Source organism: Perognathus longimembris, chromosome 10 (genome assembly GCF_023159225.1).
Source record: "Perognathus longimembris pacificus isolate PPM17 chromosome 10, ASM2315922v1, whole genome shotgun sequence".
NCBI lineage: Eukaryota > Metazoa > Chordata > Mammalia > Rodentia > Heteromyidae > Perognathus > Perognathus longimembris.
Genome location: NC_063170.1, coordinates 30,433,010 through 30,446,361, shown reverse-complemented (window position 1 = coordinate 30,446,361; position 13,352 = coordinate 30,433,010). Strand labels below are relative to the sequence as shown.

Genomic DNA, 13,352 nt, shown 5'->3' with positions numbered 1-13,352 from the left:
TAGTCAGGACACGGGAGATACAGAGGTGAATGGATCAATGCACACTTTATTTTAGGAATGCCAGGATTTATAAAGGGTTAGAAATACATTCACAACTTCAAGAGTAAAATTAATACAGAAAGATATCCATATCAATATGAAAGTTGCGGATGTCGTTACTGCAAAGGATGTCGCTACTACAAAAGTTGTTCCTACTACAATAAAGGATCAAACCAGTCAAGGCAGAACTCTAACTACCACCTAGCTAATATTTCCTCAAGACTAATTATCTTAGACCAATGACTTTTTTATTTACTGTAAAAGCTTTCGCTGGAGCAACTGGGCAAACAAGTCTCCCCAGGGACACTCTATGGGGGCTAGAGTCTCATGACAAAGTGGCTTCCTTAGGCCAACAAACACAGGAGACTCTTAATGGAGATGTTTCCCCATAGGCCTATTAGTTTGCTAATAAGGCATCAGAATTTCTGTGTTGAAGCTAAGTCTCCCACTGGTCAGAGAAGTTATTCTCCCCCTTTATTTATTATTTTTCTACAGCTGCTTCTCTAGTAAGCTTAAGGGCAGTGAATAAAATATCAGAAGATCTATTCTTAGCAAAACGCTGCATTACTGCAATGACAGAACAGTATCCTAAGGTAAAAACACATAAGTATTAAGGCAATAGAAGCACTTCCAACACTATGTGTAATACTTTGCCACCATCCCCTGGGGTCTAATCCTAAGGTCTGGGCTAGTCCCTGGGAAATCTCATCAATAGAAGAGGCATTTGGAAGTTCCTTTTGAAAAGCTTCAAAAACCTCCCAGTATAAACTTTGCTCACTTAAAGAACTATTTACTATGGCTCTATCTATAAGCATTTGTATATTATTCCATTCACATTCAGAGTCATTATATTTATAAGGTGCTACACAGACATGACTAGATTTCCAACCACAGGTCAAAAACAATCGTTGCTGTAAAGCCAGATAATTCTGTTCAAGCCAGAACCCCTCTCTTTTGACAGCTTCTATCTTATCTTGAAGGTGGGTGTTTACTTCCAGCTGATGTTGCTATAAATTGTGGGAGTCCTGGTGCCAATGCACCATAAAGTCATGAGTTTGTACAAATTGTCGCAATGCAGTTCTGGATACCGCAGCTGTAGTAGCAATGGCAATCAGTCCGACAAGTCCTGCGATAATCAGTCCAATTGCACGATGACTTCTCTTCAAAGGCTGCTTGAAAAAGACCATTACTACTCCTTGTACAGTCGTCCAGCCCAGGGACGATGCATGCGAACATGCACCCAAAGTGAGTGGCTCTGGGTCAAAATCATGATCCTATCTTGACTAAAATTAAAGGTGACATTGTTATTCAAGCAAGTATACAGCTTACAATTGATGCAGGTAATGGTATTATTAGCTATATCTATGGGGTCAATCATTACTACTTGTGGAAAATGAACACAAGCAGAAAGATTATAGGCCTTTACAACTGTGAAGTTGTAGGAAGCTGAAGATTCTTTAGTTCCCGTGTAAGTTCCATTGGCCAACAATACAGGGGCCAGAGAGGCGGCCAATTTCCACAAATGATGCTTGGGGGAAAATAAGCTGTTTTCACGGGCAAGGGAAGTCTGGGGGTCACTAAAGCCAGCTCCAAACCATCCTAAAAGATGATTAGCAGACATGGAGTTGGACATGTTCATAGATAAAGCAAGGTCACAAGATGGGTTTTGTAACCACATACCAAATGGTCCCCAATCATACCAAATATGTTGGGATGTATTGCATATAGTTGGAAAAATTCCTCGACAAGTTTTCCAATGCCTTTCAGTAAAATTAAAGTTCAGATAAATAAAAATGTCACATTTAGGCAGGCAAGAAGGACTAGGATAGTTGTCTACCTTACAGGTGTGAGATCCCACAGACCAAGAAGACAGTCTAACCAGCCGAATTCTACTGGAATTATATGAACCTCTATGTTGACTGCAATATTGATATCTAAAGGGATAACATGGAGAATGGCCTAGACAGATAGCTTTAGAGAACTGAGAGTAAGAGAAGTTAAGATAGGAAAGACTGGAATGCCAGACCCATAAGGGGGAAAGAATAAGTCAGGAATAGATGTAGAAACAGAGACGGGGGTTTCTGTTCATAAATATGCATGCAATAAGGGAGGGTTAGGAATATAGGCTCAATACATTACCTCTGAATTAGCCCCTACAGGTTATCAGTGCACATCTGTCCATTAGAATGTCCTTATCCCTTGGATGAGGATGTCTCACCCCGGCCTTGATGCACAGGGGGCGTTTGTTGTTGGATCCACTGGAGCAGGTGCTAGAAAAATCGGCTGTCTTGTGTAGAAACATAAGCATACCCTCACCCCTGGGTTATTATCTCCCTTGGAACACAACCTAGCCCCACACCCAATCAAGTCCAGAAAGCCTGTGGCTTGTTTGACAAAGTCAGGGCTAAGAAGTGGTGATCTGCTCTGGCCATTATATCTCCTAGAGGCAAATTTTAAAAATTAAGAACAAATAAATTAAGAACAAATACTGTTTCCTCAATAATGGCTCAGGATATTTCATAAAGACTTTTCATAGAAGTCTTGTACTCCTCTGTACTATCCATATTCCCGCTCCCCCTTTTTTGAGGTTGTTTTACTACACCTTAACCTTGAGGATTATATTTAATTTGTGTAAGGTATTATGAAATTTTAAGGATAACATGGTTTTGGTTTTCTTTTGTGGGAGCAAAAGAGACTAAAGCTTCTACTTGAGAATTATCATATGCCATAGGACCTGGCAAATTAGAATGAGCATGAATGTGATCTACATATAGGGAGTGCTGTTTTTGGCATAACAGGCTTTTTGTGTTTGTTTGTTTTCCACCAGTCCTGGGGCTTGGACTCAGGGCCAGACTGTCCCTGGCTTCTTTTTGTTCAATGCTAGAATGCTGCCACTTGAGCCACAGCACCACCTCTTCCCTTTTCTATATATGTGGTGCTGTGGAATTGAACCCAGGGCTTCATGTATATGAGGCAAGCACTCGCCACTACGCCATATTCCCAGCCCAATGTAACAGGCTTTGTAAATGTTTAAATAGTGAATCTAGTGGGGGTTTTAGTTGGGAAATATTAGCAGAATATATATTGCATAATACATGTGTTGTATAGGCAGAGCCAGTGATTAAATTAAAAGGTATTAAGAAATTCTGTAAAGTATATATGATAGCCTGTAACTCATTTTGTTATGCCAATTGCTTAGGAGTGAGAAAAACTTGATATTTATCTTTTATCTGAAATGTACATTTGCTATATTTAGTACTATGTACAATGACATTTGGAGTATTTTGAATGGGTTCAGAAAGTAAAATATTATCAATGATATAAATTTCTTTTGAAAGAATTGTCATAAAGAGCTAGAAGGTAAATGGTATAAAATTTCTCCAGTAAAGCCATTCAACGCTAAAGGGAGGATATCAGAGGTTTGTAATGCAAATTAGAATTGTTGTTTAGGTATAGGGATGATAATGAAGTATGTGTCTTACCCCATGATATCTCCCAGTAACTTTTGAAAATCATTAAGTGTTTAATTCTTCATTCTGAATCTTTATTAATTGGGGGGTAAGTGCTTGTCTTCTAACTAAATATCCAAGATACTTAAATGGATATTCTGTTTAAATGAATTTTATCAGGGGCAATTATTAAACCATACTGTTGCAAGTGAAAAGGCAAAATTTGCAACAATTCTTATACAATATTTTTATCAGGTGCAGCAAATAATTTTCATTTTACTGAAAACCTGCAAGGCAAACTGGAGTAACAATTACACAATCATCTTGATAGCCATAATTTTCCTATATCCAACTTAAAACAGACATTTGGGACTGGTATGTTTTTCAAATCTCATATCTAGAGATCCACTTTTGATCTCTCAAGTCTTTTACCAGGCCTGGATGTATTTGAAGACATTTGGAGCCTAGGTGACACCAACTGCTTTAGGCTGCTTGTTTTCACTTCCAAATTTTTAAGCTAGAAAGGCATTCTAAAGCATTTAAAGTGGAGGCTTTCAGACCTTCACCTCAGCCTTTATATGCATGGAAAAACTGAAGCCCGAGGGGCACATTGCCTCCAGGCTACCTGTTTTAAAAAAGCCATTTTTAAAAAATATATACAGAGAGTTAATGAGAGTTGTGTACTTCTATCCCCATTAGTTTATGTACTTTAAAATATTTACCTGATTATATGTAACTTAAGATAGTCTTAATATTACATAACAATTTACACTTATAAAATTTAGTACCTGAATCATTAAACTGATACCCAAAACAATTGTAACAAGAGTACATTTAGCAGTGTGCCCCAGAATTATAAACATGAAATTCCAGACTTAGAATCTTTGCCTTTTTAGTACATCCAAATTGCAAAACTGTTCAGAAATCAAATTATATTAGGTAAATTATCTTTTAACTCTCCTTTAAGATATTCCAATTTGAATCCATCCTAAGGGACAGTTTTAGAAGTATCAGCCAAATTATTCATTTTTACCACCAGGTTTTCAATGTTCACCTGAAAACAAAAGAAACAAAAGAAAGGCCTCCATTGGCCTGTTCTATAGAATGGGCCTATCTCCATCCTACTCTTTAGAGCTTGATGAACTGCCTTGGCAGCAGTTTGCCTCCTTCCATCATGAATGGAAACCCACTATGGCTGTCCTGCCACATGGACTGGCTAAGCTGCACCTTTGTCAGTTTACCCCTCACTCCTGAGGATAGGCTCACAGGCTCATGATAGGTATGTATGTATGTATGTATGTATGTATGTATGTATGTATGTATTTATTTATTTATTTATTTATTTATTTATTTATTTTTAACCATGAATTAAAGAGAATTTTTAACTAGTGTTCCTTTTTCAAAGAAAGTAATAATCCTTTAAAATTTTTGGTAATGCCCAAACTTGATGACCTTTTGAATTTTAAAGTTAAATTCACCTATTTTTACATCATACAGTTTCAATCTAGAACACATTCACACCCACCTATGCATGTGCGTGCATACACATACATACATTCACATATACAAGTATTTATGTAAAAGAACTTAAAGGGCTCAAAACAGCTATCGGCCATACATTTTTTAGTGGCAAGAGGTATTTTTGCCAATCTTACTCTTGCAATGACCAAAACTTAAGACAAAACCTTTAATGAATGATTTATCATGCTAAATAATTTTCAGCTGAAGATAACTGGGTTGGGGTCCCCTGGAATATAACTGAGCCCACCTAGCACTTGACCCTAGTGTTTAGCCCAATGTTAGATAGGGGCATTTTACACTTTTGAATTACTCTCAGGCTAAGATTAGCTGGGTGTTCGAACCCGGCTTTTAGCAGCCTAAACTTTTTCAACTGCCTTCTTGCAGAAGGGGACACAGCACATTGTAGACTCTGATGTTTTCCACATAGACATGTAAATGAACAACAGAAATATGGGAAACAAAATTTTATATTTAAAACTGGTACCAACCTCAAAAACAAAAGTAGTCAAGACAAAACAGGATATAGAAATAGAGGTTTTATGCCTTGGATGGCATGTCCAGCATCCACAAGCTGTCAGCCATAGTGATGGAAAGCCCATAGGGCCCTGAAAATTCTCAGGGGGATCCTCCCTAGTGGAGATTTCCTCCCCCCAGCAATCAGCCTGCTGAGGCCACCCGCCAGAGTCCTTTATCTCAATATAGCAGTCCACACAAAACACAACTAGTCAGACAAGGACAAAGACACAGGAAACATATGCATGAAACATGTAGCACTGGCTCAAATTAAAAGTGCAATTGCAGTAAAAATTCTCTTGAGAGGTAAAAGAAAAATCACTAGTCCTTCCCCAATTCCAAACTGATGGACGGAAACGGGGAGTGGCAGCTCCCCTGTTAGTGCCCAGTTGTAAGGAAAAGATGATGGGGAAGCCTCATTCATGGGAATGGAGCTAGGAGTCAGCCCTGTACTGCAGCTTTCCTAAATTAAGTGAATCATGTCAATATCTTCATAATGAGTGGGTTGAGCTACACCTCTGAATGGAGGGGGTTGAAGACAGGAAAAGTTCAATAGCAAGAGAGAGAAAAAGAGCTCCCTCCGATATCGTAGTTTTCTCACCCCATAGAAACTGTTACTCCTAGAAAGACAGCCAAAGTAAGTTCTAACAGTACAGGGATTCTGAACAGGAAGGAAAAATCGACTTTGCTGCTCTGTAAACACAGATTTGAGCTCCGGGCGGCGTCCCGCTGCCGTGCCAGTGCCGGCTCCGGCACAGTGCCTGGCACAGCCAACCCCCCCCCCCCCCCGCACTTCGCACAGCTAAAGGGTTAAATACTCCAGACGGCAGCTGAGCACAGAGGACCTGACATCGCAGAGACATCGTGAGTACCCCACAAAAGTTATTCTCACTTGTGCCCACAGTCCAGCTTCTGGAAGGCATACCTGTCCCCACCGCCAGAGCAAAGCGCCATCTTTGCCACTAGCATAGGGTCAGACCAGACTGGAACTGAAGCGGGCCTGAGGAAAGAGAGGTCAAAAAAGCCATCTTTGAAAAGGGCAGGAGGGGCGGAATCAGTGAGAACCAGCTCCACCCAGAAGAACACCCCCTGCCCTGGCGGGAGGCGAGTCTGGGGCTTAGCCAGAGGTGCCCCGCCCTGCCCACTGGAATTTCTAATCTTAAAGCAAAAGCAGCTACCAGGGGCATGGAAACACCAGAGGGAGGGACAAACAGTTCCTGGGACAGCTAAACGGTCCCGTCACAGAGGAAGCTAATTCCCAGCCTAAAACGGAGCTGCATTCCATACCCACCTATGCCAAGGAGGCCGCCTCCCTCAGGCAAGCAACTCTCAGCAGAGCAAAACAGGCCAGAGGCGCCCCGCCCTGCTGAGTTCACAGCCTAGTCAAGACCAGGCATCAAAGGCAGCGGCCCCACAGCAGACAGAGGAGCTACAGTTCCTGAGGCTGCTCACGTCCCCATCGACAGAGGACGCCCAAGGCCTGCTTGCAAGCTGTGCGAACCTCAGAGACCCACGATTGCACCAACAGGGGAGAAGGGTCAGAACAGATCCACCCCTTGCCAACTGAAATCAAGTCAAACCAGCCAATCAGGAAAATAGACTGCAGTCCATTGCAGGGAAACCAGAGACTGGGGAAAGACCACCCAAACAAGGAGGACTCCTTTTTTTTCTTTTTCTTTTTCTTCTCAAACATTTTTTTTAAATTTTTTAAAAAAATTATCTTTTTAATTTTTTCACATCTGAAACATCATTGGTTTTTTTTTTTTGGTTTGTTTGTTTTTTGTTTGTTTGTTTTCTATTTTTACCGGTTTGTTTTATCAAGTTTTTTTTGTGTGTTTTTTTATTTGTTTGGGTTGTTCCTTTTCTGTTATTTTCCTTTTTATTTACTTATTCTTCCCTTTTAAATAATTTTTCTCTGTTTTGTGTATCTGTCTTCCAGTATTTTTACTTTATTTCTCTCGTTGCGTCCTCTTCCTTTAAAAGTTACTTTCCTATAAATAACACCTCCACCCTTTTCTGCTAACTCTCCAGTGTCTGTCATTTTAACATTGTTCTTTCTACTGATTCTACTCTTCTCCACATTTCCACGTCACTGAAACTAAACCAAAATCACCACCCCACAATACATTTTACTCTATTCTCTTTACTACCTCCAACTTACCCTCCTGACTTACTGCTTAGACCTCCAGGTTCCATTGACTCCTGGTTATTGCATAGAGGGTATCCCAGCTTAATACGAGTTAATCAAAGGGGTCCATAGAGAAAGACAGACCTAAAAGAACTTAATATAAAAACAAGAATTGGGTATAGGGTTGTAACAGTAAATAAGTAACTACTGAATACAGGGCCCAGGATCAGTTGTTATATTGAAATTGTATTCTTTAGGAACACCAAATCTAACTTTATAGACAGGTATACAAGTTATCTGTATATAATTGTGAAATTGTAAGATCTACACAACAGTGCTTGGTAAGGGCTGCTTTGGGTCTTAAACGGTGCTCACAGGTGCTGGTAGACTGGCATTCCCAATTCAAATGGGCAGAAGAAACACAAGAAAGATGGCAAAAAATGAAGTCTTATCCCCCACTCAAAACAAGCAGGAAGCAGAGCAGTAAATCAAAAACATAGAAGAAAACCCCCAAAATGCTCTACAAAGTCTACTGATCAACATGATAAATGAAAAGTTTGAATCTCTTCAGTCAATTATGTTAGAGCGTGAGGAGGCAAAGCAAAAATTAATGGAGAATTTCATGGCATCCACAAATAGAAAGATAAATGAGATTCAAGAGTCAAATGAAAAGATAGCTACCCAGCTTAAAGATTTGAGAGACAACACTCAAAACCAAAGTAATGAAGTTAATGAAGTAAAGAAGTCCATACAAGACCTAAGAAATGACATGGAAATCATCAGGAAAGACCAGTCAGAAGGAAAAGAGATTCGAAATCAAGTAGATAGCCTACAGTCCCCACTAACTAAAGCAGAGGATCGAATCTCAGGAGCTGAAGATTCCTTAGACTCTATGGAGAAAGACCAAAAATCAGTACAAATCCAGTCCAAGCAACAAAACAGATCGCTACAGGAGATTCAAGACACGATCTGGAAGCCCAATTTAAGGATAATAGGTATTGAGGAAAACTTGGAGAAAGAGGTTAATGGGATAGGCAACCTATTTAACAGAATATTAGCTGAGGGAGTCGCTACCACCGCGCCCTCGCCCACCCGCCCGCCCGCCGCTCCCGGCCCCGCTTGCCCCCTCCGCCACCGCCGCCCGCCCCTGCGACGACGCCGAGGCCTCCCTCCCGCGCCCGCTCGCTCCCGCGGCCCTCGCTCGCCTCGCGCCGGCAGTTTTGGGCTTACACCTCCCCTCCCCCCGCCAGCCTCCAAAGACTTGACCACGTAACGAGCCCAACTCCCCCGAACGCCGCCCGCCACTCGCCATGGACGCCGGTGTGACCGAAAGCGGACTAAATGTGACTCTCACCATTCGGCTGCTTATGCACGGGAAGGAAGTGGGGAGCATCATTGGGAAGAAAGGGGAGTCGGTTAAGAAGATCCGCGAGGAGAGTGGCGCGTGGATCAACATATCGGAGGGGAATTGTCTGGAGAGAATCATCACTCTGACCGGCCCCACCAATGCCATCTTTAAGGCCTTCGCCATGATCATCGACAAGCTGGAGGAAGATATCAACAGCTCCATGACCAACAGCACGGCGGCCAGCAGGCCCCCAGTCACCCTGAGGCTGGTGGTGCCGGCCACCCAGTGCGGCTCCCTGATTGGGAAAGGCGGCTGTAAGATCAAAGAGATCTGCAAGAGCACGGGGGCCCAGGTCCAGGTGGCGGGGGATATGCTGCCCAATTCCACCGAGCGGGCCATCACCATCGCTGGCGTGCCGCAGTCTGTCACCGAGTGTGTCAAGCAGATCTGCCTGGTCATGCTGGAGATGCTCTCCCAGTCTCCGCAAGGGAGAGTCATGACCATTCCGTACCAGCCCATGCCGGCCAGCTCTCCCGTCATCTGTGCGGGTGGCCAAGATCGGTGCAGCGACGCCGCGGGCTACCCCCACGCCACCCATGACCTGGAGGGACCACCTCTAGATGCCTACTCCATTCAAGGACAACACACCATTTTGCCGCTCGATCTGGCCAAGCTGAACCAGGTGGCAAGACAACAGTCGCACTTTGCCATGATGCACGGCGGGACCGGATTCGCCGGAATTGACTCCAGCTCTCCAGAGGTGAAAGGCTATTGGGCAAGTTTGGATGCATCTACTCAAACCACCCATGAACTCACCATTCCAAATAACTTAATTGGCTGCATTATCGGGAGCCAAGGCGCCAACATCAATGAGATCCGCCAGATGTCGGGGGCCCAGATCAAAATTGCCAACCCAGTGGAAGGCTCTTCTGGTAGGCAGGTTACTATCACTGGCTCGGCTACCAGTATTAGTCTGGCCCAGTATCTAATCAATGCCAGGCTTTCCTCTGAGAAGGGCATGGGGTGCAGCTAGAACAGTGTAGGGTCACTCATAGCCCCCTTCTGCTGATTTCCCATGATCCAACTGTGTAATTTCTGGTCAGTGATTCCAGGTTTTAAATAATTTGTAAGTGTTCAGTTTCTACACTTTATCATCTGCTAAGAATTTAAAAATCACATTCTCTGTTCAGCGGTTAATGCTGGGATCCATATTTAGTTTTATAAGCTTTTCCCTGTTTTTAGTTTTGTTTGGGTTTTTGGCTCATGGATTTTATTTCTGTTTGTCAATAAAAGAAATGTAAGAGTGGAATGTTAATAAATTTCAGTTTAGTTCTGTAATGTCAAGAATTTAAGAATTAAAAAATGGATTGGTTAAAAAAAAAAAAAAGAATATTAGCTGAGAACTTCCCAAATATCCAGAAGGAAAGGCCTATACAGATACAAGAAGCATTTAGAACCCCAAATCGACCAGACCAGAATAGGACTTCCCACCAACACATTGTGATCAAAACAGCTTCAGCAGAGTGCAAGGAAAAAATACTCAAAGTTGTTAGGGCAAAGAAAACAATCACATATAAAGGAAAAGCAATCAGAATTACCCCAGACTTCTCAGCAGAGACCATGAAAGCAAGGAGAGCCTGGAATGAAGTATACCAAACTCTAAATAAAAATAACTACCAACCAAGAATTCTGTACCCAGCCAAACTCTCCTTCATAGCCGAAGGTCAAATAAAAGTCTTCCACAATAAGGAAAAACTGAAACAATATATCTCCACCAAACCAGCTTTACACAAAATCCTTAAAGATGTACTATACAGGGAAAATAATCAAGATCCCAATACAGACAGAGAAATGAACCCTAATTAGTAAACACTAGATCAAGAAATGGGAAGACACAGCTTTAAACAAGATAGTGATAATGAAAGGAACAAACGATCACCTCTCAATCCTAACTCTCAACATTAATGGACTTAATTCTCCAATCAAATGACATAAGCTCATAAGTTGGATCAAAAATCAAGATCCATCTTTCTGCTGCCTCCAAGAGACACATCTATCCAGCAAAAGTAAACATCTTCTAAAAGTGAAAGGCTGGAAACAAATCTATCAAGCAAATGGCCCCCATAAGCAGGCTGGAGTTGCAATCCTAGTATCAGACAAAATTGACTTCAAATTTAAAAAGGTAAGAAGACAAAGAAGGTTACTACATACTAGTAAAAGGATCTCTCCAACAGGAAGAAATAACCATCCTAAATATCTACACACCAAATGCAGGAGCACCCAACTTCATCAAACAAACACTACTGGCTCTAAAAACATTCATAGACCCAAACACAATGATAGTGGGGGACTTTAACACTCCACTATCACCTATGGACAGATCACCACACCAAAAACTGAACAATGCAATACCCATTAATATCCCAACACCATTTTTTGATGAAATAGAGGAAGCAATCCAGAAATTCATATGGAACAATAAAATACCTAGAATAGCAAAAACACTGCTAAGCAGAAAGAACAGTGCTAGAGGAATTACAATACCCAACTTCAAGCTGTATTATAAAGCTATAGTAATAAAAACAGCTTGGCATTGGCACCGGAACAGGCCTGAAGACCAATGGAACAGAATTGAAGACCCAGAATTGAACCCACAGAACTACACCTACTTAATCTTTGATAAAGGAGCTAAAACAATAGTATGGAAGAAAGATAGCCTCTTTAACAAGTGGTGCTGGCAAAACTGGCTCAACACATGCAACAAACTAAAAGTAGATCCTTATATATCACCCTGCACTAAAAGCAATTCCAAATGGATTAAAGACCTTGAAATCAAAACAGGCAACCTGAAAACACTAAAGGAAGGAGTAGGAGAAACACTTGGGCTCCTTGGCACAGGACAGAACTTCCTTAACAAAGACCCTGAAAGGCTACAAATCAAAGAAAGGTTGGACAAATGGGACTGCATCAAACTCCAGAGCTTCTGCACGGCAAAGGACATAGCTCACAAGATAAACAGAAAGCCCACAGACTGGGAGAAGATCTTTACCGGACATTCAACAGACAAAGGCCTCATCTCTAAAATATATGCAAAACTAATAAAATTACCTTCTTCCAAAACAAAACCGCAAAGAACCAATAGCCCCCTCATCAAGTGGGCTAAAGACTTACAAACAAAGAAACTTCTCTGATGAGGAAATGAGAATGTCCAAGAGACATATTAAAAAATGCTCTACATCACTGGCCATAAAGGAAATGCAAATCAAAACAACATTGAGATTCCATCTCACCCCAGCAAGAATGTCATATATCAAGAAAACTAATAATAACAACTGTTGGAGGGGATGTGGCCAAAAGGGAACCCTACTTCATTGTTGGTGGGAATGTAAACTGGTTCAGCCACTCTGGCAAGCAGTATGGAGATTCCTCAGAAGGCTCAATATAGAACTCCCCTATGACCGAGCAGCCCCACTTTTGGGTATCTATCCAAAAGCCCACAAACAAAATCACAGTAATGCCACCAGCACAACAATGTTCATCGCAGCACAATTTGTCATACCTAGAATCTGGAACCAACCCAGATGCCCCTCCATAGACGAATGGATCAGGAAAATGTGGTACATATACACAATGGAATTTTATGCCTCTATCAGAAAGAATGACATTGTTCCATTTGTAAGGAAATGGAAGGACTTGGAAAATGTTATACTAAGTGAAGTGAGCTAGACCCAAAGAAACATGGACTCTATGGCCTCCCTTATTGGGAATAATTAGTACAGGTTTAGGCAAGCCATATCAGAGCATCACAAGGCCTAATAGCTATACCCTTATGAACACATGAGATGATGCTAAGTTAAATGAACTCCATGTTATGGAAACAATTGTTATATCACAGTTGTAACTACTTTCAACGTCCTATGTGTACGTGTAGTTTCTATTATTGATGATGTTCTTGTATCACTTTCCTGTGGTTATACCTACACTATCTCTGTAATCTTATCTGAGTATATTGGAAACCGTGTTTACTGGTATTGGTAGTAGGAAATTCAAAGGGAATACCAAATTTGAGAGACACAGGGTAAAATACGAGAAACAACAACAAAAGCAATACTTGCAAAACTGTTTGGTGTAAGTGAACTGAACACCTTGGGGTGGGGGTAGGGAATGGGGGGGAGGGAGGGGGGCATGAGGGACAAGGTAACAAACAGTACAAGAAATGTATCCAATGCCTAATGTATGAAACTGTAACCTCTCTGTACATCAGTTTGATAATAAAAATTTGAAAAAAAAAAAAGAATATTAAAAGCAGGCCCCGTGGTGGCAATCTTGTTTTTCACTTTCACTTTCCTGTCGG

At 41.5% G+C, this 13,352-nt stretch overlaps 2 protein-coding genes across 2 annotated transcripts in view; one reads left to right on the top strand and one right to left on the bottom strand.

The window, feature by feature from the left end:
* The window catches only part of LOC125357906 (olfactory receptor 4K2-like), a 64,066-nt gene extending 55,104 nt beyond the window's left edge, over nucleotides 1-8,962 (bottom strand). The window contains exons 1-2 of the mRNA XM_048354755.1: nucleotides 8,725-8,962; nucleotides 1,369-1,638 (exon numbers count right to left, since the gene is read on the bottom strand). Coding sequence (XP_048210712.1) covers nucleotides 1,369-1,638; nucleotides 8,725-8,962 — 508 coding nt within the window. The remainder of the gene's footprint in view (nucleotides 1-1,368; nucleotides 1,639-8,724) is intronic.
* Nucleotides 8,830-10,377, top strand: LOC125358509 (poly(rC)-binding protein 1-like). The gene has a single exon (XM_048355690.1). It carries the CDS (start codon nucleotides 8,961-8,963, stop codon nucleotides 10,029-10,031), a length of 1,071 nt encoding a protein of 356 aa, XP_048211647.1. The 5' UTR covers nucleotides 8,830-8,960; the 3' UTR covers nucleotides 10,032-10,377.
* Nucleotides 10,378-13,352: the final 2,975 nt, after the last annotated feature.